A 25,760-nucleotide genomic window follows, 5' to 3' on the forward strand; every position below is an offset into this window, starting at 1 on the left:
GTGGCAAGTCTTATGACACGTGGCTGAAAACTTTTAGCATGATGTAACAAATGGGAATAAAACTTTGTTAAGATATAACAAATTGATACAAAACTTTATTAAGATGTAACAAAAGGGTACAAAACTTTATTAAGATATAACGAAATGGTACAAAAAGTCTTGTATGATGTAACAAATTGATACAAATTGCAGAACAAATGACAACTACACCTAATTAAAATAATAAAAAGGGAGATCTGTATTGAATGGTGCTGCGAGATCTATGCATATCCAACGATGGGAAGATCCATATTACGATAATATAGAGTCATATTACCACGAGTGAAAAAACATATGGTAATATGAATTTGCATCATAAATTTTGGTCCCTCTAGATTTCGAGAAAAGTAAACAAGTTCGAAAGGAAATATTGGAGGAGAAAATAGAGGGAAGCTCTTTCATTCCAAAAATTTCTAACGTGGCACGTAACGATCTCGTTAAAAATTTTTGGAATGAAAGATCTTCCCTTTATTTTCTCTTCCAATATTTCCTTTCGAACTTAAGTATTTCTCTCAAAATCTAAATATGGACCAAAATTTATTATGCAAATTCATACTGCCAGATATTTTTTTTTTCGCTCATGGTAATATGACTCCATATTATCATAATACGGGTATTCTCATTGTTGGATATGTATAGATCCCGCAGCACCATTCAATGAGGATCTCCCATTTTATTATTTTAATTAGGTGTAGTTGTTATTTGTTCCGCTATTTATATCAATTTATTACATCATACAAAACTTTTTGTACTATTTCGTTACATCTTAATAAAGTTTTGTACCAATTTGTTACATCTTAATAAGATTATGTACCCATTTTTTAGATCATGCTAAAAGTTTTCAGCTATGTGTCATAAGACTTGCCACGTCACGTGCCACGTCATATATTCTTAACGGCATCCAACCACGTGTCACAAGGCTTGCCACGTCACGTGCCACGTCAGAAATTACTAACGGCATCGACGGAAATTGACGGATTGTACTTGATTGAAACAATTTGATACGTTTTGTATCAAATTGTTACAAAAAAAAAAGATTTTGTATTGTCTGCGTTACAACTTAAAAGGTTTTGTATCATTCAAGTAATTTTCCCAACTTATGTACTTCTCTTGAAATTCACAGGGACCAAAATTTAGGACGCAAATTCATACTACCAGATATTTTTTTCGCTCATGGTAATATATTATCATAATACGGGTCTTCCTATCGTTGGATATGCATAGATCCCGCAGCACCATTCAATACGAATCTCCCATTTTATTATTTTAATTAGGTGTAGTTGTCCTTTGTTCAGCTATTTGTATCAATTTGTTACATCATACAAAACGTTTGGTACCATTTCGTTACATCTTAAAGTTTTGTACCAATTTGTTACATCTTAATAAGGTTCTGTATTCATTTGTTACATCATGCTAAAAGTTTTCAGCCACATGTTATAAGACTTGTAACGTCACATGCCACGTCAAATATTCTTAACGACATCTAGTCAAGTGTCATAAGGCTTGTCACTTCACGTACCACGTTAGAAATTTTTAACGGCGGCGATGGAAATTGACGGATTGTACTTGATTGAAACAATTTGATACGTTTTGTATCAAATTGTTACAAAAAAAGATTTTGTACCGTCCATGTTACAACTTAAAAGATTTTGTATTATTGAAGTAATTTTCCTGTAAATTTCACAAGAAAAGTATGTACATTTTACATTGTTAATAAATATATTTTTAAAAATTTTCAATGTCATTTAAATTTACCATTTCTTCTAGTCATACAACAAGGCTTTTTGTCCTCGAAGTGTGGGGTGACTTGATCTTCCTTCTGTTTACTGTGCATTTTTTTGTCGTTCCTAAGGACAAGAAAGAAAGAATAAAATTATAATTCAAATTCAAATTTATAACTTTCATTATAAATTTCATTTACTTTTTATATTAGAAAAATGAAAGAGACCTTTACCTTTTCGCTTGCCCAGTGCTTCAAAAACCAATTAAAATGTTCATCGCATACCCTAGGATCTCTCTTTCTTTTAAGGAGTAATTACACTGGTGATCCAAAATTTTTTACTAATGTATCAAGTTGATTCAAAAATTTTTTTTTGCTACTTGATGGTATAAAATGTTTCAAAAATGTAACATGATAGTACAAATCGTTATCTCACCATTGACACTGTCAAGCGAAGCTGACGTGGCCGAAACGTGGCTCTGATATGTTTTTAGGAGTTGATGGAACGTTACATGATGGTTCAAACTCTTTTGAAGTTGTCACTTAATGGTCCAAAATATTTTACAGATGTAACATAATGGTACAAAATATTTTACAGATGTAACATAATGGTACAAAATATTTTACAGATGTAACATAATGGTACAAAATATTTCTTTAATTAACTTAAAGGTCCACCTATGTCAATGGCGAGATGACGACGTCAATGGCGAGATAACGGTTTGTACTATCATGTTACAACTTTGAAACATTTTGTACCATCAAGTAGCAAAAAAAAATTTTTGGACCAACTTGATATATTAGTAAAACTTTTTGGATCACCAGTGTAATTTACCATTCTTTTAATGTACCATGTACACCAGTTTATTCTTGAAGTTTTACCATTTCCTACTCAAAGATAGCATTACTGCTAACGGATCCATGTCAAACTTTTCCTACAAAAATATATGATCAGTGTGATAAAAAATAAAATAAAATTCATAGTTCGTGTATCGACTACAAGGGGGATGACTTTTACCTGAACCCTTAACCCCATGTCATCTTTAAACTCATCAGGCATGTTTCTCCAGTCCTTGTTGTTAAGAGGTGGACATGCTCCATTTCTTGCCAATGAACAGAAAAAAATTGCTCAACTTACTTGCTTTTGAACCAATCAGTTGGCCTATGTCGTTTACCCGTACCACGTGGCATACTTCTTCTGGTTGACCCCAAATATCTTTGAACATTGTCGGTCCTCTAGTCCTCTTTCGGGTTTCACTTACACCTTTATTAATTTTACAAATCAACTCATAAAAAAGTTGAAGTAAATTATATAATATTTAACTCCACATCTATAAACTGATTTTACCGTGGCTAGTGGTACTGTCTGTAGGACATGATGGAGACCCGTAAGCAATGTTTGATCCCTCCCCATGTAATAACGAAGTGGGCAAACTTCCAATCACAGCATTTGTCTCTTGATTTTGAGTTCCAATTCGAGAAGGAGGTATACGTTTATGGGGCGCCATTGTTCGATTCTAGAGTAGATATATTAAAACTAAACAAGTGTCAATGACACAAAAAACATACCCAGTATATAAGGACTTAAAAAAGTCCAGTCACACACAAGTGAAGATGCACATTAAAATACACACATATATATAGTTTTCTAAAATCTTTGGGTATTGAAGCTAAATAAAATAATTGTCCTCTCATGCTGTCCCTCAGGTAACCAATAAACTCAATAACTCAGTTTTATTCTTGACGAGTATTCACTTGATCGAGTTGGAATCTCCAACGGACACACAAGAAGATTGAAAAGAATCAATATTTGCTGATTGAGTAGACCATTCTTGACTAGGAAGGCCGATGGAGGAGCAAACAAACTCCCCCAAGCGATCTGCTGAGAATCGAATGAATGTATTTTGAGCTAGAATTTAATGGGGATTACTGGGCGGTAGAATTGGAATTTGACAATTTCACTCTCACGCTCTAGGTTTTGGATTTCGGCAGAATGTTTGACAATTTCACTCTTCTGCTCTAGGTTTTGGTTGGCGGCGGAATATTTGGGAAGACTTCTGTTTCCAATTTCTCAATTATAGGTAAAAAAAAAAATCCTCTTGTAGGTAAGAGGATGAAGATTTGATAATATGTTAAATATCTTTACTATTTTAACGCGTAAAATATTGCATAGATCTGTTTCAATTATAGAAAATAAGATTGCTAAAATATATATACATGAATATAATGATGATTTGATTTTTTTTTTACTATTTTAGTGAATTTAAAATTGAAAGTAATCGTCACTAACAAGTTGCTTTTGAATTGTGAGTAAACAATTAGATATGGACGCTAATTTTCATATGGTTAAAAAAAATCTTATTGGAGCCTGCATATATACAGACTAATGTGGTACAGATTTAAATATGATTTCAAACAAAATCATATTTCACAATATTTTTGGAAAAAATTTGCCATATTTGACCTCTTTTATGGGAGCCCTTTTAGAAGTAGTCGAAAAGCATCGGTCATCTTTTTATAATGTTTTTCCTAAATATGGGTTGTTGTATTACTATCATAAGATAAATAAAATAGAAAATTCATTGTGATTATATTATGATATTTAAAAAGATATAGAAGCAAATTTGTTTGCATCTAAAAGATTAGTTTCTAAAAGTTCTTGTTTTAGAGGCCAAGGATGATCATGTGTTGCTAATAATTGTGGTGTAAATATGATTTGTCAATGTATTAATTTAAGGTATTTTAGAGGTAAATAAAATCCAAATTAGAGGCATATATTACATTTGTATCCAAACAAGAATTTCGGAGGCAAATTTTATAATTGCCTCTTATTATTTGTCACTAATTGAGGTCTTTTTTGTAGTGATCTAATGTTATGAAGAAAATATAATATTTTAAAAACAATTATAATAAGGGGTAATTACACTGGCGGTCCAAAAAGTTTCACTAATGTATCAAGTTGGTTCAAAAAAATTTTTTTACTACTTGATGATACAAAATGTTTCAAAAGTGTAACATGATAGTACAAACCGTTATCTCATCATTGACACCGTCAAGCGAAGCTGACGTGGCCGAAACGTGGCTCTGATATGTTTTTAGGAGTTGGTGGAACGTTACATGATGGTTCAAACTCTTTTGAAATTGTCACTTAATGGTCCAAAATGTTTTACAGATGTAACACAATGGTATAAAATATTTCTTTAATTAATTTAAAGGTCCACCCATGTCAATGGCGAGATGACGACGTCAATAGTGAGATAACGGTTTGTACTATCATGTTACACTTTTGAAATATTTTGTACCATCAAGTAGCAAAAAAACTTTTTGGAGCAACTTGATACATTAGTGAAACTTTTTAGACCACCAGTGTAATTATCCCTTATTATAATTAATAAATATGCTGAGTGAGGGAGAGAGTGGGGTAAGATAAAATAAAATAGTGGATGTGGTAATTTTTTGATAACAAAGTGGATGTGGTAGTTATTTCTTAAATTCTCCCTTCATAGTCTATATGGTATGGATATTCCATTGAACACTTAATAGTCTACGTGGAATGGACAGAAACTATGGGCCGCATATGACGGCCCATAAGATAAATGTGGGCTGGGCTGGTGCTGTGCTAATGGGCCAACTTGACGAAGCCGCAACCCACAGAATTTGGAGGCGAAGTGACGTGTGCAACCGGTTCGACCGATTTCGCGCCAAACAATATCACCCAGCCGATTCCTCTCTCTCTCTCTCTGCTCTTCTTCTTCTCCCTTCTCACTCACCAAACCTCCAATTTCTTTCTTTTTCGTCCATTTTCCCTTTTTCCCTTTTCCATTAATCCAACATGACGACTAGGGTTATAATCTAAATTAATATTATTTTTCTTTAAGAAAATCATGGCTAAAAAACTAAATATTTTTTTAAAAAAATAAAAAACACATAATAAAAGCCGTAACAATACCGCCATTAGAAGACATAGGATTGGGATGGAGTTTGAAGAAAAAGTTGCAATGACCTTTCGACTAACCAATCTGGTTACGAATTGCTTTCCGGACGTTCCTTTTTTGTGTCTTCGGTTCTCTAATTAATGAAACACAGTCTAATTAATTTTCACCTAGTAAATATATTTATTTATTTGATAGGGGGAAATGGGAAAAATATATAATTATACTTCCCTCCACATCTATGCTACATTTGGTTTAATAGTACAATTTTAAAATTAGATTAAAATTAATCACATTTGCAAATCAACTAATATCTTAACCAAATTCCCCTATTTCCCACGTTTTCTTCCCCCCCCCCTCTCTCTCTCTCTCTCTCTCTCTCTCTCTCTCTCTCTGACCCTCGCCCACTTCCCCACTCTCCTCCGTTCGCGCCCGCCGAACGAGCAGCAGCGGATCCCTCCGGCCTCCTCACCTCACACTTCCGTCCTGCTCAATCGATTGAATCCGTTATCTCTTTGCCTCTGATCAGATCTTCAGTGTTTAAGCCCCAAATTTTCTACCCCAAAGTGTGTGCTCCGATCTTCTTTCGCTTCATGTCTGATCCTTCGGGTTCGGACGTGAACCGGCTCTTTCAGCCTCAACTGCCACCGCCTCCACCTTCGAGGCGGCAGCTCCCCTTCTCCTCGACCAAGCCGCCGTTCGCCCGCCCCGGGGAGTATCGCAGGTTTGCTGCTGAGGAGAGCTCCCAGCAACCCGATGCTATCGTCGTCAAGACCCCGGTGAGTCCTAGCGATGGATTTGGCTTGCAAATGTGATATCGGTGCTTCAGGTTAGCTTGAGTTGTGAGATGATGAGGGGTTACAGGGTTTAGCTGATTGAGTCTGATGGATGCAATTGAGCAAAATCGACAGATAGTTGACAGAGGAAAGACCATTTTTTGAAACAATATCTTTAGAATTGTGAGTCTTTGTTCTGGGTTTTTGCTGTTTCTAGATTAATGTTAGAATTCATTAGGAGGGGACCGCGATGCAGAAACAGCTTGTAGAACATTTTATGTTGTCGTATTGATGTTGCCATGCTTATATTTAGCTAAAAGCTTGTTCTTTGGCATGTGTTCCTTCGTTAAATGGACAAGCAAAGCATGCAAAGATAGGGTTTGTTGTGTTTGATGAGTCGGATTTTACTTTAACGAGCCATATGACACCGTGTTTTCAAGAATAGAATTTGGATTGATGAGGCACGTTGTCATGGAAATGAGCTTCATTGTTGTTCCCATGGTAACACATTTGATGGATTTGCTTATAATGTAACTGTTAGATGCTGCCGAACCACTTTTTCCACTCCTGCTGCTGTAGTCTGTTCCTCAAACATCTCCCTATTCTCAATGTGCAAACGTGTTGCTGACAGGTTAAGAGGAAGAATAGTGCTTTGGACAAGAGTGCTGAGTTCAATGAGATTCCTAGTGTTAGCGGACACGTTGATCTTGTTAATAGAGCACTCCACCCCTGTATCAGGAAAATCGACAAAGACCAACAGGAGTTATCGATCCAAGGCTGGATCACAAACGCCCAATGCAAATGTTGGTCAGTATTCTCTTTTGGCCTCCCGTGGTTACCTGCTCATCATGTCAAGGGAAGTCTCATTATCTGATCTTGAGCTCGTTATGCATTTCTTATTTTTCCAATATTTTGCAGGTTCTCCTTCCGGCAATAATCAGACTCCCATTGGTCCATGCCGTTATGACAGCCCTCTAGGTAAATGAAGAATTGCATACGTCTATACCTCTCGTTCATGCTTTTGAGCTTGCATTCTTGATCTCACGAGGAAATATATTAAATATAGAAATAATTTGATATATTATACCTACATGTATCATTTTCTGTTTCAGGTCTTCTGACGAAGAAGTTTGTTAACCTGCTGAAGCACACTGAAGGTGGAACTCTTGATCTGAACAAAGCTGCTTAGACTTTAGAGGTTATTAACTTACTATTGATTTTAGGGAAACTGGTAGCTTCTGGGACCTGCTGTTGAGGGTTCTGACCTTTTTCTGATGCCATAGGTGCAAAAGAGACGGATCTATGACATAACGAATGTCCTCGAAGGTATTGGCCTCATAGAAAAGAATTTAAAGAACATGATCAAATGGAAGTAAGCATTTCTCGCTCAACAATTACAAGTTTGATACCGGTAGATTTTATTATAATCTTTTAAAATTTGAGGGATATTGAAGGAGATGTTACATAAGGATTGGCTTGTTTCATGAATTTACTAGGGGATATGAAGCATCGAGTTCGGGCAAGGTTGATGAAAGCTTTGAACGTCTACAGGTATGTACTGCTTCATGGTTTTTTTTAACATGTGACTTGGGTTCTCAGGTGTATATGTACTCTTGGGAGGGTGAGACCAGAGAAGATTGAGTAAAATCTCAGAAAGATTATAGATCCATGACGGATTTTTTCAGAAATTCAACAGCTCCTGCTCCCTCTCATGCTGCCCCTCCTGCTATTGCCACGTCTCCCACTAGAAGTCCCAGTCCCGGTCCCGCCCCCACCCTTACATCTCTTAAGGCTGCGGCGTGTTCTGAAGCAGTATCATTGTAGCCAAACACTTCTGATGCTTCATGTGATAAGGAGGTGGCAGATGCTAGAAACCATGTCTCTTCTGTCTCGAGATCCGATTCAATTCCAAAAGCCAGTTCAGCTCAGCCGGAGAAGCCCAACCCTGCTTTGAGCGAAGAGGGGGCACCTGCAAAGGAGACTTTGGACGTCAAGTCATTCAAGGCAGAGGGCTGAAGCCCTGGAAGGGCTATTGGAGTTGTCAGCTGAGTTGCTGCTGCAGAATAGGTTGGAAGAGCTAGCAGTTTGTATTAAAAGCCTTTTGGGAAAGATAAGGTCTCTCCTAGGGAGACAGCTATATGGCTAGCCAAAAGTCTCAAAGGAATGATGGTCGAGGACAGTGTGAGGAGTTCTTGAGGCATCAGAACTTGCGTGCGGTAAGCATGCCCTATTTTTCTTGCCATGGGGGTCTCTTTGACATTCCTAAACTATTTCTTTGTTTCTTTCCTTCTTTTGGGTCATGCATTCTGCACATTCAAGTTCCTCTTTGAATATCCGAGGGAGGGAAAACGACCTTTTTTTTTTTTTTTAATGTCAAAGGCATAAATTTCCCCGCAACTAGGGTCAATTCTTTAGATGTATCATTTCTTGAATATATCGAACAAACATTTCGGATTATTTTGTGTAAAATCAGCTTAAAAGCCTTTCGACATGGCTGTATTAATTCCACCTGCGCAAGCTGAAGTCGATATGATTTTTATTTTTTTTTTCCCCTCTTGCTCATGCTGGTGAAATTCCCGGACGAGTTCCTCCAGTATAGTTAGAATGTGCAATATATCTGGGACCATGAATTTAAGCAGCCTGTCATCGAGAGGGTGCACAATTGCATTCGGACTTCAGCCCAGGCCCCTGGTCTGGAGCTGTCATACCATACCACTATGCGGAAGGTTCCTTTGAATTTAGAGGAAATCGCCTGCATCATGATATGTTATATGGTAGTATATAATAATATGATGATAGTAATTAAAATGGATTGAGAAATACTTTTTATCAAATCAAAATATACAATGTAGTTAGATTATTGTTTGATAATTAGAGTTAATTCACGGTATAAAATTAATAAAGGGGAAATAATGTCCTCCCATGTCAACATTTCGGATCATTTTGTGTACTTCAACTCGGTCTTGGTTAGCTTTTGCCAATCTAATCTTTTAAATCAATAAACTTGCTCTCTTATCATATCGTAAGACCACGTCACATGCTCAGGTCATCAAGCGGCACATAAACGGAAGCGCGCCTTCCCAGAAGGTTCCCCTGTTTGATTCACACGAGAAAATTTTTCGTTGAAGTGCACGCCGTTTGTCGACGTTATATATATATATATATATATATATATGAGCTACCCCCCACTATCCCTACCATCTCAGTATTCCCGACCTAATCATTTCAAGCATCATTCGAATCTCTCTGTTCAACTACGTAGTACGTACCCAACCCATCATGGCATCCTACTCGAACAATAACATCGTCGCCGCCAGGCCACCTGTTCCTCTCCCACGCGGTGGGCCACCCACCAGGGCCAGCCGTGTCGTAAACCGCCTGACTCTGTCCGCCGTCATGCTTTTCATCCTTTGCAGCACCGTCGGCCTTGTCACCTGGCTCTGCCTCGGCCCTCGCCTCCCCGCTTTCCGCGTCCGGTCTTTCTCCATCTCGGGCTTCAACCTCTCCGCCGCACAGATCGCCGGCAAATACCATCTCGAACTCAGCATAACGAACCCGAACCCGAAGATAGACCTATCGTTCGACCATTTCAGCCCGTCCGTGGTGTACAGGGGCGTGTCCCTGTCGAAGAATGTCACTGGCCTGTCCCCGCAATTGCAGATCCTCGGGAACCAGGACTCCAAGCTCGAGCTCGAGATGAACACCGGCCGGCTGAAGGATAAGGCGAGGAAGAGGATCATCGGGAACTTAATTGGGGAATGGAGTAAAGGCGTCGTCCACCTTGGACGTGAAAATGACAGTGCGGGCGAATTTCAGGGCCGTGCGTTGGCTGACCAAGCAGAAAGTGCTCACTGTTGCATGTAAGAATCTGAACGTCGAGTTCGTGTCGGACACGGGGAAGCTCCGGGAGGGACGCATTAACGCTTGCATTGTCGATTTCGAGTAGTCTAATTTCGCATGAATTGTGCTTGATCGTGCCTTTGATATATTATTAGAGATAGATACATAGATATCTCTACTCTTATGTAAAGGAAACGCGGTGCGGTTGACACGGTACATTGTCTAAGATACCCTCTTTCGTATGGTGTAGAATAAACATTTTTTTTTTGCTTGTTATAGCAATAATTGCTATAGTGGTAAATTAGATATTAACCGCAGTTTCTCTCCTCCTCTTTTTCTCCACGCATGAATGACTTTATAACTTTAAATAGGTTTATTTAATGAAAAGTGAGTGTTGCACAGTGCTGTAAATTCTTACGTGTTGATCTAAATGTCACAAGTTCGATATCTAGTTTGTTTTATATATCGACCTAAATGTCGCACTAATTTGTTTAACGTCACCCGATTTTATCATTAAATAGGGACTGTCAGTTCACTTCGCACGTGTCCCATCCTGTTTCTTTAACTTCTTTTTTATCCCTTATTTTCCCGGCTCATTTGCGATGACCGTTCTCACCATTATTGATTAGTTGGTCGAATTGTTCCCACAATTCTCGATTAACACTGTCAAAATTACACCTCAATTTTTATTAACTAACATAAAAATATTTAACTCAAGCCATATTTTACCGTGCATATTTTGAATTTTTTTTACACCATACATAAATAATTTAGGCCTTTAGATCACTCTCATTCTAATATGAATAGTTCATTTTATAAAATTTAAAATTTCAAAAAATATTATAAAAAATCACGATATAATCCCTTTATTATATAAAATGTGATTTTCACTCACAATTCTTTTCGTCGACGTTCAATACCATCACAAATTTAGGCTGCTAGCGTGGATTTATGTTATTGCCTCACGTGTAATATTAAACCAAATTAATTTACAACAATATAAACCATAAAGTTCAATAAAACAGCTTCAATTGAACATCCAATCGGCCTAGAAAATAAAATCGATTCGATGGGGCGATTTATGATCGATGACATCCTGAACGGCTGATTAGATATTGGGAGGGGGAAGAAGAGTCTTCCTTAGAAAATAAAACGCGGCTGATTTATGATCGATGACATGGCAGTTGCAGCTGGTGGAGGGGAAGGTGTTGGAAGGAGAGCCTTCCTTAGAAAAATAAAACATGGGTGATTTATGATGGATGACATGACACTTGCAGATATTTGGGGGGGGGGGGGGGGGGGGGGGGGGGGGGGTCTTGCTTTTCATTGGTGGAATTCCAAATCATCAGCGACGTCACATACATCGCCCTTCGACGAGCCTTTACTGTACCAATCATTCAAATCTAGCAAATTGACATCACTGAGCAGATTCAATAACCAACTTCTACTTCTAGTGAGAACTCAGTAACATTTGCGGAAAAGGCACCGTAATTTCTTCTGGATGATTAACTGGGAGGAGCAGTAAGGACGAGCAGAGGACAATCGAGACTCTGAGGGCTGGGTGAAGTGACTCTGCAGTTTGCGGCTGAAGCCGAGGCCACACTCCCTCATTGGTCAACGCAAGAGGGCTAATTTACAATACCGGTGAAGGTTTGTAAAAGGAAAATAGAAAGGTAAAGCGTAAAAATACTTTAAATCCATATTAAATGAGAAGACATCTAAGGGTTCATATTAGTTTTGTACGGTATAGAAAATCTAAAATTCCCTAACGAAGAAGGACCCCTTAACTTAAATGCTGATATTTCTATTAAGAGAATCAATTTTATGAGATTATAATTATAGTAGGTGCAAACTCTAGTATCTATAATTGGGCCATCTATACTTAGTGATTTTATCGATAGTTTTCTGAACTTAGTGATATGATTTAATGATTTTGATCCTTTCACTATGGAAGACTAGCATAGACCAAACGGTCACCCACTCTAAAAAAGAAATTGGAAAAAAAAAACAAAGAAAAAGAAGATCGAGATCGGAGCAGTTATTATTATTAGTATAGTTGTTAGATTTCATAAAGACTCTGTGGTATGTCTCTAATAAATACTTCTAGATGTGTACCTTAAGTAGTAAGATCCAAATGGAATTACCCCTTTTATGCCTTTCCAAATTTGATCCAGCCCCAATATAAATATATACACACACATATATGTATGATAATGATGATGATATTGTTATATGATGTTACATCTATATATAACTAAAATTTACTTGAGTGCATAATAAATGAGATTGGTTGCATAATATATGCTTAAAAGAAAATTTGAAAGAGTATGAAAAAAGAAAATTAAAAACAAAGATAATAATAAATAAATTTTAATAAATGCAATATATGTATCTAAATCTCCTACTCACTATTAATAATTACAAGAATATTGAGAAAATTAAAAAACAAAGTAATTAAAAATATTTAATAAATGGAATTAAATGTACCTAAATCTCTTACTAAAAATAATTAAGAGAAAAATTTATTGTATTTTGTTAATTATATGTAAGTGATAAATGGATATAAACAATTAATGTAATGTGGCATTATAAAAAAATTGAGCCTGACTTATAGAAATTTATATAAAATTTTTGATATTCTTAGGAAAATTAATGATGCATATATATAATTTGTCATAAAAACTAAACATATATATGTACAAGCATATTGAAAAGTAAAATTTATTGTGTTAAAAATAAGAATCATGAATCATACAAATGATTTTCATTTAATAAATTTTAAAATAATAAGAAATAAAAAAATAGAGTTAATATTCATATTTAAAAAATATATAATATCTCATTATACAAAACAATAATAATCCTTACCCACAATAAAAGATGATATAAATTGAAAAAATGATATTATAAAGAAAAATAACAATCTTTATCTAGAAGGAGATTACATAAATTTGAAAATAATATACAAGAATAAATATAAATAATATAATTATATATAATAAAAATTAAAATTATGGAAGAAATTAAATAAATTTACAAGATATAATAAGAACGTTGGTTATATAATTATAATTTAATTATTCAAAAGTATTCGACAACTCAATTGAAAATTATTTTTGAAAATTGATGGTTGAGAACTTTGATTTTCAATAATAATAATAATAATAATAATCCTAATAAGTAAATTAATATCTTAAACTGTGATAATTATTATTCATATAAAATATAAATATATGAATATAAACCGGTGCAATGTACGTGATTAAACACTACTATAGCAACGCAATTCCATTTCTGACAAAACCTATCCCTTGAGTAACTCAAAATTTGACTACATCATCAGATTTTGAAATTTTCGATGTAATTGCTTCCTCTGACTATTCTGACGATTGATAATTTATTACGTAAGTAAGTAATTATTTAGTAAATTCATATAGATGGAGATTATTTTTTCGGAAGCCTACGCTCGAATTTTAAGAGACGGAGCATAAAAGATTACTACCCTCCCAAATGCATATCTTACAGGTCGAACTTGTATCTATTTGATGGAGATTACGTAGTTGTTTTATAGGATCGTTTTCTTTTTTCTTTTTTTTTTCATTACCCTTTTGGAAAGATCATAGCGTATACCGGACGATTCGCAACATCCAATTTAACGAACTCCCTAAAAAATAAAGATGAATATAGACAACAATGGGCTAAAGAAAAGCACGGGTCTCTGATGTTGACTCTACATCGAACAATTAATTAGATTTATTTATGCAGATTTTACCATTTAAAATTCGTCCAATTATTATTATTATTATTTTATTATGGATAATTACGTCATATAGCCTAAAGTTTGAAGGAATTCTTAGTTCTATCCCAAACTCGATTTTTTACTTGAGATATCACAACGTTCACGTGTTGGTTTCACATCTATCCCGACGCTAATTTTCCGTTCAAAATTGACGGAATTGCACACATGGCACATTAATTTTGTAACAAGTGTCGGGATAGATGTGAAATTAACGTGCCACGTGTGTAATTCCATCAATTTTGGATGAAAAATTAGCGTCGGGATATATGTGAAACCAACATGTCAACGTTGGGATATCTCAGATAAAAAATCAAGTTTGAGCTAGAACTAAAAATTCCTTCAAATATTAGGTTATATGGCGCAATTAACTCTTTTTATTATTTTTATTTTTATAAGGAGATCCATAGGATTAGAAAGGGAATATAGTGGCAAAAAAATAGATCTAGTTTGGTACTCGAGAATAGAATGAATTGAAATAGAATGGGTTTTATGGAATGAAATATATTTATGGTATTGAGATTTATTTATTTTGGGTTGAACTTGACAATGTGAAGGAATATATAAAAATTTTCACTTGATCTATAAGTGATTGAGTCTATTTTTCAATATATTAGCCGTTGAAATGAGGGAATTACTGTTACGTATCTTTTATAAGATAATGCTCGTTCCATCAAATTGAAGAAAAAAATTATTACTACGAGGGAATGCACTTCCTTTTGAACTCACATAAATGACATCAAATGAGAAAATAAAGTTTAAGAATGATTCCATGTCATTTCATTTCAGTGAACCAAACGTGAATTGAAAAATAATGGAAAGTAATACATCTATAATGTGAAATATAATTTTATTGAGAGAAAAATGATCATTTTCTAATTGAATTTGAAAATGTGGATGAATGTAATTAAAAAGGATGAATCTATTTATCGAGATTTCATATTTATGCATTTGCAATTCTTGAAAATTTGTTTGTAAATATAATGAATTGCAATATTTAATACATATTAAATAGACAAATTCTACTTTACAATATGTATTATATATCTGGGAAGTTATTGAAATCGACGGGACTGTTAATAGATATAGTGACGACTCCCGTAGATGATTGTCGAATTTTTTGAGAATGGGACTTGTCTCGAAGAGGTCATACCATACCACTATAGGGAAGGTTCCTGTAAATTTAGAGGAAATCGCCTGTGGGAATGGACCTGGTAGTGTAAGTATATATGATATATTACATAATCATATGATAGTCATTAAAGTGGATCCAAAGATACCTTTTATCAAATCAAATATGCTAGTGGTAACTCACGCTATGCGCTGAATTAAATCGTACACACTTAAGTGCAATGTAGTTAAAATTATTATTCAATAATTAGATGTTAATTCACGGTATGTGCAGAATTAATTAAGGGAAATAAATATGAATTGAAATAAACCGTAAAAATAAATAAAATTCAATTCAATTATCCACTACAAGAAAAACTCCTTTTAAAAGTATTGAAATTTGCTAAGCCATTTATTTGCCTCTAAAGTTATTAGAGGCAAAAAAGTAAATTGCCTCATTTATATGTGTCTTTTTAGATCTATAGAGGCAAATTAGCAACAAATAATTATAAGCCACTAATTACTATTAATAATATCAATTAAATTTGACTCCATTAAAGAGATGTATCAACAAACTTTTTGTTTCTAAAGTTTTGAATAGAGATAATTGTAATTGCCTCTTTTTAGAGTTTTCAGAAGCATACAATTTGTCTCTAATGGTTGTTTTACGAGACAATTTTTCTACTACAATTTTCCAATTTGCAACAATAATTTATGTCACTTATATTTTGTCTGCAACTAAAATATTTGCTTCTAATGCTTAAAGATTGAGACTATTAAAATGGTCATCTTAAATTATTAATAACAACAACAACAACAAAAAAATAATAATAATAATAATAATGCACAATAAATAAAACAAGAAATGAGAATTTTATTCAAGCAAACGACACTTAGATGTTTAAATATTCAACATTAAAGTCATGCCTATTCAATATCCACCAAAAGAAAATGAAAAAAAAAACTCGATCAATGAGCTTATTCCTAGCTAGTAATTCTTCAAATCATCTCTTCAATTCCTCGTTCGAGTCCAACTTCTTTGTAGCCTCATATTGGGGAAACCTGATAATTGTAAGGGACACATCTTTAGTTAGATGATCAAAAAGGCATAGCTAGCTAATAATTTGATCAATAAAACTAACGATAATTATATTACTAAAATACATAGTCTAAAATTTCATAAATATTTTGTGTTGAGATTTGATAATTAACTTACAAAAGATCTTGGCCACGCAACATTTTCTCCAATAACATCTCGGTTCTGTAAATTTCATAATGTCGTGGTAGAATTTCTTTCATTCTTTGGGCTGCGTCAACATATATTTCATGATACCCTTCACATAACTCAAGCCCTCCAATTTCTGTGGTTGGATCCTTGCTAATAATTGTTCCTTTTGCAACATAAATAGCAGGTTTGGTGATGCTACCTAGCAACATCAAAGATTATTCCTACAAAAAATTGCGAAATATAAATTTTATTTCTATAGGTGCTTGATTAAAAAAAGTAAAGAAATAAATCTTGCAAATACTTGATTTATAGGATCAATCTCTTGAACTCTTGTCTTCTGGGTGGATTAGTGTCCATTTGTTGAAGTGGTATTTTCAAGAGGAGCCAATAACAACTGGGTCAAACTAGTTCTAACATAAGTAGAGGTGAACCCACGAATTGGAATTTGCAACTCAGGGGATTGACGTGGTAAACTGCTTGAAATATTATAATTATCATCCACCTAAAATATACAAGTCTTGTAAGCTAGAGCAAATGATTTTGCAATTACGTTATAAAAAATCGTAATATATTACATAAAAAATAAAAGAGAATTTGCTTACATGATCAGGTTGGAATCCTTCTAGCAAATTTGGTGGTCTAAGCATAGGAAGATATGATTCGAGGGCATCATTTAGAGTAGCTTGAATCTGCATAGAAAACAAAAACTATAATACTAAGATAATAATGAAAGTTAAGAAATGGGTGTAGTGTAGTGACTAATACTCTCGTCTGATAATTTGAAGATTTCAAGTTAAATTCTCATCAGTGAGACTACATGTGCCAATATCTTAAGATTTACTTTTTATTTCTTTGCATTAGGTTATGAACCTCCTATTGTAACCGGAAAAGATAACAATGATTAAAGCTATCTAAAACAAATCATAGTACTAAATTTCATATAACATGTAAAAATCCTAAAGAAATCCGTGTAAAATAATCGTAATAGTATATTCTTCCCAATATAGTGGAACAGCTTCCGTAAATCCACACGATAATTTCAATAAATAAAATTTCGTAACTGGTTTGAAGTGTTTGGCACTTCGAGTGTGTCTAGTCGTTGCATCCTCATGTAAAATAAATATATATATATATATATAAATTCAATTATTAATCATCATATAATGTTATATAAAACATAATTAATAACCTCATGATTATCTGACTGATTTGTTGCTGGACCTCCTCGAATAGAAGGGCTAGGATATCCACCATCAAATGCAAGATTTTCTTCGTCCTGCTACAATCAAGAAATCAAAAAATTCATGGAAGTATTAATCTCATGTTCCTACACTTACAAGGATATTTTTAATCTCTAATAATACACAACGTTATAATGCATTAACAATATGACCTGTCTTGATAAATTGAGGATTTCATCAGAAGTTAGTTCAGGACATTTTCTCTGAAGTAAAGATACAACTTTACTCATTTGAGACTTCATGCCATCCGAATCCTTTTGCATATTCTCAACTTTTTCATCGGGTAGCCTTTTAGCGTCCAAAGCCATTTTAGGTAAGAAGAAATGAGTACGATTTACTCCCCACAAATCCGAAGGAAAAAGACCTAATCATATGTCGGAACATAATAATTCTTTTCCCATCACTTGGGAATAGATATCGTTTGGACCGCAACTATCTTCATCATCCGTATCTTTGTTTTGAATTGCTTGCTGAAGCTTTTCCTATATGAAGAAGCATATTTCAAATCAATATAGATGAACATTAATTCACTTAATATGGTCAACTAAAATTAAAAATCCATAAATTCATAAAATCTATGAGAAAAGTTCCATACAAATGTTATTGCTGCATCCTCTCGTTAACTGGATTACCATCATTGTACTTTATATAAAATTCTGCACGAGAAGGGTCCTTTCCACGGGATTGCTATTTTTTGGTAAATTTCACAAGAAAAGTATTTACATTTTGCATTGTTAATAAATATATTTTTAAAAAATTTCAATGTCATTTAAATTTACCATTTCTTCTAGTCATACAACAAGGTCTTTTGTCCTCGAAGTGTGGGGTGACTTGATCTACCTTCTGTTTACTGTGCATTTTTTTTGTCGTTCCTAAGGACAAGAAAGAAAGAATAAAATTATAATTCAAATTCAAATTTCAAGAAATTGCACCTTAATTAAAACAATATCATAATAACTTTCACTATAAATTTCATTTACTTTTTATGTTAGAAAAATGAAAGATACCTTCACCTTTTCCGCTTGCCCAGTGCTTCAACAACCAATTAAAATGTTTATCGCAAACCCTAGGATCTCTCTTTCTTTTAATGTACCATTTATACTTCAGTTTATTCTTGAAGTTTTGCCATTTCCTACTCAAAGATAGCATGCTAACGGATCCATGTCAAACTTTTCCGACAAATATATGATCAATGTAATAAAAAATAAAATAAAATTCATAGTTCGTGTATCAACTACAAGGGGGATAATTTTTACCTGAACCCTTTACCACATATCATCTTTAAATTCATAGTTCGAGTTTCTCCAGTCCTTGTAGTTAAGAGGTGGATTATGCTCCATTTCTTGCCAATGAACAGAGAAAATTGCTCGACTTACTTCTTCTGGTTCTTTGAACATCGTCGGTCCTCTAGTCCTCTTTCGGGTTTCACTTACACCTTTATTAATTTTGCAAATCAACTCATAAAAAAGTTGAAGCAAATTATATAATATTTAATTCCTTATCTATAAACTGATTTTACCATTGCTAGTGGTACTGTGTGTAGGATCTGTTTGAGACCAGTAAGCGGTGTTTGATCCCTCAGCATATAATAATGAAGTGGGCACACTTCCAATCACAACATTTGTCTACTTGATTTTGAGTTCCAATTCGAGGAGGAGGTACACGTTTATGGGGCGCCATTGTTCGATTCTAGAGTAGATATATTAAAACTAAACAAGTGTCAATGACACAAAAAACATACCCAGTATATAAGGACTTAAAAAAGTCCAGTCACACACAAGTGAAGATGCACATTAAAATACACACATATATATAGTTTTCTAAAATCTTTGGGTATTGAAGCTAAATAAAATAATTGTCCTCTCATGCTGTCCCTCAGGTAACCAATAAACTCAATAACTCAGTTTTATTCTTGACGAGTATTCACTTGATCGAGTTGGAATCTCCAACGGACGCACAAGAAGAATGAAAAGAATCAATATTTGCTGATTGAGTAGACCATTCTTGACTAGGAAGGCCGATGGAGGAGCAAACAAACTCCCCCAAGCGATCTGCTGAGAATCGAATGAATGTATTTTGAGCTAGAATTTAATGGGGATTACTGGGCGGTAGAATTGGAATTTGACAATTTCACTCTCACGCTCTAGGTTTTGGATTTCGGCAGAATGTTTGACAATTTCACTCTCCAGCTCTAGGTTTTGGTTGGCGGCGGAATATTTGGGAAGACTTCTGTTTCCAATTTCTCAATTATCGGTTAAAAAAAAATCCTCTTAGAGGTAAGAGGATGAAGATTCTGAAGATTTGATAATATGTTAAATATCTTTACTATTTTAACGTGTAAAAGATTGCATAGATCTGTTTCAATTATAGAAAATAAAAGATTGCTAAAACATCTATCACAAACTAAATATATATACACGAATATAACGATGATTTGATATGTTTTTTTTTTTTTACTATCTTAGAGAATTTAAAATTGAAAGTAATCGTCACTAGCAAGTTGTTTCTGAATTGTGAGTAAACAATTAGATATGGAAACTAATTTTCATATGGTTCAAAAAAATCTTGCTGGAGCCTGCATAATACATACTAATGTAGTACAGATTTAAATATTATTTCACACAAAATCATATTTCACAATATTTTTGGAAAATTTTTGACTATATTTGACATCTTTTATGGGAGCCCTTTTATAAGTAGTTAACAAGCATTGGTCATCTATTTATAATTATTTTTCCTAAATATGGGGTTGTTGTATTACTATCATAAGATAAATAAAATAGAAAATTCATTGTGATTATATGACAATACTTAAAAAGATATAGAAGCTCACTACGGAAAAAAAAAGATATAGAAGCAAATTTGTTTGCATCTTTCTAAAAGTTCTTGTTTTAGAGGCCAAAATAATAATGTGTTGCTAATAATTGTGGTGTAAGTATGATTTTTTAATGTATTAATTTGAGGTGTTTTAGAGGCAAATAAAATCCAAATTAGAGGCATATATTACATTTGTCTCCAAACAAGAATTTCGGGGGGCAAATTTTATAATTGCCTCTTATTATTTGTCACAAATTGAGGTCTTTTTTGTAGTGATCTAATGTTATGAAGAAAATATAATATTTTAAAAACAATTATAATAATTAATAAATATGCTGAGTGAAGGAGAGAGTGGGGTAAGATAAAATAAAGTAGTGGATGTGGTAGTTATTTCTTAAATTCTCCCTTCGTAGTATATATAGTATAAATATTCCATTGAACACTTGATAGTCTATGTGGAATGGACAGAAACTATGGGCCTCATATGACGGCCCATGATAAATGTGGGCTGGGCTGGTGCTGCGCTAATGGGCCATCTTGACGAAGCCGCAACCCACAAAATTTGGCGGGGAAGTGACGTGTGCAACCGGTTCGACCGATTTCGCGCCAAACAATATCACCCAGCCGATTCCTCTCTCTCTCTCTCTCTCTCTCTCTCTGCTCTTCTTCTTCTCTCTTCTCACTCACTCACCAAACCTCAAATTTCTTTCTTTATCGTCCATTTTCCCTTTTCCATTAATCCAACATGACGACGAGGGTTATAATCTAAATTAATATTATTTTTCTTTAAGAAAATCAGGGCTAAAATCCTAAATATTTTTTAAAAAATAAAAAAATACATAATAAAAGTAGTAACGATACAGCCGCTAAAAGTCAGTAGGATTGGGATGAAATTTAAAGAGAAAGTTGCAATGAACTCCCGACTAACCAATCTAGTTACGAATTGCGGTCCCGATAAATATGAATTACTTCTCGATACTCCTTTCTCGTGTCGTCGATTCTCTAATTAATGAAACAACAGTCAAATCCTCGATTATCATTTGTCATTTTTGGGTGGAAAGGGGCCTAAATTTTCACCTAGTAAATATATTGATTTATTTGATACGGGGAAAATGGGGAAAATATATAATTACACTTCCCTCCACATCTAATATCTGAACCAAATTCCCCTCTTTCCCTCGTTTTCTTCTTCCCCCCTCTCTCTCTCTCTGACCCTCGCCCACTTCCCCACTCTCTCCCGTTCGCGCCCGCCGAACGAGCAGCAGCGGATCCCTCCGGCCTCCTCACCTCACACTTCCGTCCTGCTCAATCGATTGAATCCGTTATCTCTTTGCCTCTGATCAGATCTTCAGTGTTTAAGCCCCAAATTTTCTACCCCAAAGTGTGTGCTCCGATCTTCTTTTGCTTCATGTCTGATCCTTCGGGTTCGGACGTGAACCGGCTCTTTCAGCCTCAACTGCCACCGCCTCCGCCTCCACCTTCGAGGCGGCAGCTCCCCTTCTCCTCGACCAAGCCGCCGTTCGCCCGCCCCGGGGAGTATCGCAGGTTTGCTGCTGAGGAGAGCTCCCAGCAACCCGATGCTATCGTCGTCAAGACCCCGGTGAGTCCTAGCGATGGATTTGGCTTGCAAATGTGATATCGGTGCTTCAGGTTAGCTTGAGTTGTGAGATGATGAGGGGTTACAGGGTTTAGCTGATTGAGTCTGATGGATGCAATTGAGCAAAATCGACAGATAGTTGACAGAGGAAAGGCCATTTTTTGAAACAATTTCTTTAGAATTGTGAGTCTTTGTTCTGGGTTTTTGCTGTTTCTAGATTAATGTTAGAATTCATTAGGAGGGGACCGCGATGCAGAAACAGCTTGTAGAACATTTTATGTTGTCGTATTGATGTTGCCATGCTTATATTTAGCTAAAAGCTTGTTCTTTGGCATGTGTTCCTTCGTTAAATGGACAAGCAAAGCATGCAAAGATAGGGTTTGTTGTGTTTGATGAGGCGGATTGTACTTTAATGAGCCATATAACACTGTGTTTTCAAGAATAGAATTTGGATTGATGAGACACGTTGTCACAGAAATGAGCTTCATTGTTGTTCCCAAGGTAACACATTTGATGGATTTGCTTATAATGTAACTGTTAGATGCTGCCGAACCACTTTTTCCACTCCTGCTGCTGTAGTCTGTCCCTCGAACATCTCCCTAATCTCAATGTGCAAACGTGTTGCTGACAGGTTAAGAGGAAGAATAGTGTTTTGGACAAGAGTGCTGAGTTCAATGAGATTCCTAGTGTTAGCGGACACGTTGATCTTGTTAATAGAGCACTCCACACCCCTGTATCAGGAAAATCGACAAAGACCAACAGGAGTTATCGATCCAAGGCTGGATCACAAACGCCCAATGCAAATGTTGGTCAGTATTCTCTTTTGGCCACCCGTGGTTACCTGCTCATCATGTCAAGGGAAGTCTCATTATCTGATCTTGAGCTCGTTATGCATTTCTTATTTTTCCAATATTTCGCAGGTTCTCCTTCTGGCAATAATCAGACTCCCACTGGTCCATGCCGTTATGACAGCTCTCTAGGTAAATGAAGAATTAGATATGGTTATATCTCTCATTCATTCTTTTTAGCTTGCATTCTTGATCTCACGAGGAAATTTATGAAATGTAGAAATAATTCGATATATTAAACCTACATGTATCATTTTCTGTTTCAGGTCTTCTGACGAAGAAGTTTGTTAACCTGCTGAAGCACACCGAAGGTGGAACTCTTGATCTGAACAAAGCTGCTGAGACTTTAGAGGTTATTGACTTACTATTGATTTTAGGGAAACTGGTAGCTTCTGGGACCCTCGTTGAGGGTTCTGACCTTTTCCTGATGCCATAGGTGCAAAAGAGACGGATCTATGACATAACGAATGTCCTCGAAGGTATTGGCCTCATAGAAAAGAATTTTAAGAACGTGATCCAATGGAAGTAAGCAATTCTCGCTAACAATTACAAGTTTGATGCCGGTAGATTTTATTTTAATCTTTTAAAACTTGAGGGATTTTGAAGGAGACGTTACATAAGGGTTGGCTTGTTTCATGAATTTACTAGGGGATATGAAGCATCGAGTTCGGGCAAGGTTGATGAAAGCTTTGAACGTCTACAGGTATGTCCTGCTACATGGTTTTTTTTTAACATGGGACTTGGGTTCTCAGGTGTATATGTACTCCTGGGAGGGTGAGACCAGAGAAGATTGAGTAAAATCTCGGAAAAGATTATAGATCCATGACGGAGATTTTCAGAAATTCAAGAGCTATTTTGATGCATTACTTGTCCAAATCTTATGGCTTCCCTCTTTTTCTCTTTTGACTGGTTCCTTCTGCAGGAGGAGATCAACAGTCTTTCCATTCAGGAGTCAAAATTGGATAACAGCATAAGGTAACTACTTAAAGCGTCTTCAGTTCAGTCCCATCGCAATCTATTTCCTACCTCTAGCTGTGCTGACACATTAAAGTTCATTGCAGAGAAATGGAAGAAAGATTGAGGAATCTTAGTGAAGATCCAAACAATCAAAAGTAACGACTTTGCTTTCATTTCTTTGGAACCTATATGTTCTTACTATCCTTTTTCGTTTTCTTTTTCGATGAATTCAGTTAAATCTAGAGTTCTCTCTTTTTGCTTTTGTTAGGTTTCTTTTTGTCACTGAAGAAGACATTCAATCTTTGCCCTCACTTCGGGTTATTTTCTTGCCTCTGCTCTATGTTTGCTTAATTCAGAAACTTATTTCCCTTGATTGACAAGAATAATTCATTGATTTTATCAGAACGAAACTCTTATAGCAGTAAAAGCTCCTCATGGAACAACTCTTGAGGTTCCCGATCCTGATGAGGTGAGACTGGAATATACTACCATCAAGTCTATCGCATCCATTTTACCTTAAACTCATGGAGTGAACAGTAAATTTTATTTTTTGAATAAGGCGGTTGACTACCCGCAAAGGAGATACAGAATGATCCTTCGGAGCACTTTGGGCCCTATAGATGTTTACCTTGTCAGGTATTCTCAACGGCGATTGTAACTCTAGACTTACATGCTATGCCTTTCGATAAGAATGATAATTTAACCTTCTTGTCTCAATTGTCAACTCCCAGTAAATTCGAGGAGAAATTTGAGGAGATTAATGGGGATGAGACCACTTCTGAAGTACCAGCATCAGCTCCGTTATCAACTGAGGATCCATCAACAGCAACCAGATCGGATGAGAGCAGAGGAAAGGAGATTGATGTTCAAGCACTGGATGCCAATGGACAGCATCCAGATGTTGGCCCCTCATCAGATGGTCCTGGTGGGATTACAAAGATCGTTCCAACATCAGATGATGTAAGTCACTTTGCATGATTAAAATCTTCTCAGTTCCGCAAAAGAAAAGGAAATTAACCGTAAAAGTAATACTAGCTTTGATTGTATCCGTATGGCATAGTAAGCAAGGACGAAATTGATAGCAAGAGTTGTATGAAAAAGTGGGATCTAAACACCAAGAGCTTTGCTAAGTTAACTCATGTTTCGAGACAGTGGCTGAGAAATATTTGATGGTCTCATTTTGTATTCTCTCGTCCTAGGTTGATGCGGACTACTGGCTTTTATCGGGTGCGGATTTCAGCATCACCGACATGTGGATGGACTGTATCCTTCAAAATGGAGAATTTGCTCTTTTTTCTTTTCCTTGTTGATCCCTTCTTGCGTATAATGATCGGTTTAATTCTCAATCTCTCTTCCACATTGATTAAATTCTCTAACTCGATACATAAATAGCTGGGCTTGAATGGAGCGATTGGATCTCAGTTCCCGAAGATCCAGCCACTGCTAACATGGGACCTGCTCAAGCAGAGATTCCACCGAACAGCGCAAATGAGATTTCCCCAGCTCAGATTAACCCTCCAGGAAATTCGAAAGGGAAAGAGACACCCCGAGTTCCGTAAACAAGAAGACCCGGCAATCCCTTTGAACATATAATGTCCTGCCAGAGATGTACACTTTCTTGTGGAGAGTTTCGAATCAAGGAGGAAGGAGGATGCTCACTCTAAATAGGATCTAGAGGCCATTTTTAGTGCATGAAAGAGCCCTGAAAGGCGATCTTTGTATCATATTGTTTCTAGCTGCCTTCTTCTGTTGGCTAATGGAGGATAAGGGCTACCATACCATATTAGCATTTGACCAATCTCCATCTGTAGGTTGACTTTTTCAGTTCTAATGCTCATTAGCTTCGGTTCTTCAGATAA

At 35.5% G+C, this 25,760-nt stretch overlaps 3 protein-coding genes across 12 annotated transcripts; all 3 read left to right on the forward strand.

Moving 5' to 3' along the window:
• The first annotated feature begins 6,038 nt into the window (after positions 1–6,038).
• Positions 6,039–8,997, forward strand: LOC116200164 (transcription factor E2FB-like). 10 transcript variants are annotated; one of them, XR_004155674.1, is made up of 7 exons: positions 6,039–6,470; positions 7,099–7,274; positions 7,386–7,445; positions 7,580–7,624; positions 7,751–7,839; positions 7,964–8,018; positions 8,153–8,997. XR_004155674.1 is itself a non-coding variant. In XM_031530896.1 (7 exons), exons 1-5 carry the CDS (start codon positions 6,448–6,450, stop codon positions 7,771–7,773), a joined length of 327 nt encoding a protein of 108 aa, XP_031386756.1. In that variant the 5' UTR covers positions 6,039–6,447; the 3' UTR covers positions 7,774–7,793; positions 7,964–7,991; positions 8,067–8,997. The 10 variants fall into 10 exon arrangements, 5 of the variants coding, with proteins under 5 accessions (XP_031386756.1, XP_031386755.1, XP_031386757.1 ...); XR_004155672.1 differs by having other exon boundaries at positions 7,964–7,991; positions 8,067–8,997; XR_004155675.1 differs by having other exon boundaries at positions 7,751–7,793.
• A 749-nt stretch (positions 8,998–9,746) lies between these two features.
• Positions 9,747–10,331, forward strand: LOC116200542. Its single transcript, XM_031531382.1, has one exon. The coding sequence runs from the start codon at positions 9,747–9,749 to the stop codon at positions 10,329–10,331; it is 585 nt and encodes a 194-aa protein (XP_031387242.1).
• An 11,316-nt stretch (positions 10,332–21,647) lies between these two features.
• Positions 21,648–25,760, forward strand: LOC116200163 (transcription factor E2FB-like). Its single transcript, XM_031530892.1, has 14 exons — positions 21,648–22,099; positions 22,728–22,905; positions 23,017–23,076; positions 23,211–23,296; positions 23,381–23,469; positions 23,593–23,647; positions 23,867–23,919; positions 24,006–24,056; positions 24,170–24,218; positions 24,305–24,370; positions 24,461–24,537; positions 24,633–24,861; positions 25,101–25,164; positions 25,294–25,760. The coding sequence occupies exons 1-14, from the start codon at positions 21,908–21,910 to the stop codon at positions 25,458–25,460; spliced, it is 1,416 nt and encodes a 471-aa protein (XP_031386752.1). The 5' UTR covers positions 21,648–21,907; the 3' UTR covers positions 25,461–25,760.

The sequence above is a fragment of the Punica granatum genome, chromosome 3 (assembly GCF_007655135.1).
Source record: "Punica granatum isolate Tunisia-2019 chromosome 3, ASM765513v2, whole genome shotgun sequence".
Classification (NCBI taxonomy): Eukaryota; Viridiplantae; Streptophyta; class Magnoliopsida; order Myrtales; family Lythraceae; genus Punica; species Punica granatum.

What these genes read in the sequence shown, in the direction of transcription:
- LOC116200164 (XM_031530893.1), top strand. Translation starts at nt 6,448, where the DNA reads ATGCTATCGTCGTCAAGACCCCG. An exon ending in CTATCGTCGTCAAGACCCCG is followed by an intron (nt 6,471 to 7,098) that starts GTGAGTCCTAGC and finishes TGTTGCTGACAG; the next exon opens with GTTAAGAGGAAGAATAGTGC. An exon ending in AACGCCCAATGCAAATGTTG is followed by an intron (nt 7,275 to 7,385) that starts GTCAGTATTCTC and finishes AATATTTTGCAG; the next exon opens with GTTCTCCTTCCGGCAATAAT.
- LOC116200542 (XM_031531382.1), top strand. Translation starts at nt 9,747, where the DNA reads ATGGCATCCTACTCGAACAATAACATCGTCGCCGCCAGGCCACCTGTT.
- LOC116200163 (XM_031530892.1), top strand. Translation starts at nt 21,908, where the DNA reads ATGTCTGATCCTTCGGGTTCGGACGTGAACCGGCTCTTTCAGCCTCAA. An exon ending in AAGAACGTGATCCAATGGAA is followed by an intron (nt 23,470 to 23,592) that starts GTAAGCAATTCT and finishes TGAATTTACTAG; the next exon opens with GGGATATGAAGCATCGAGTT. An exon ending in ATAGATGTTTACCTTGTCAG is followed by an intron (nt 24,538 to 24,632) that starts GTATTCTCAACG and finishes GTCAACTCCCAG; the next exon opens with TAAATTCGAGGAGAAATTTG.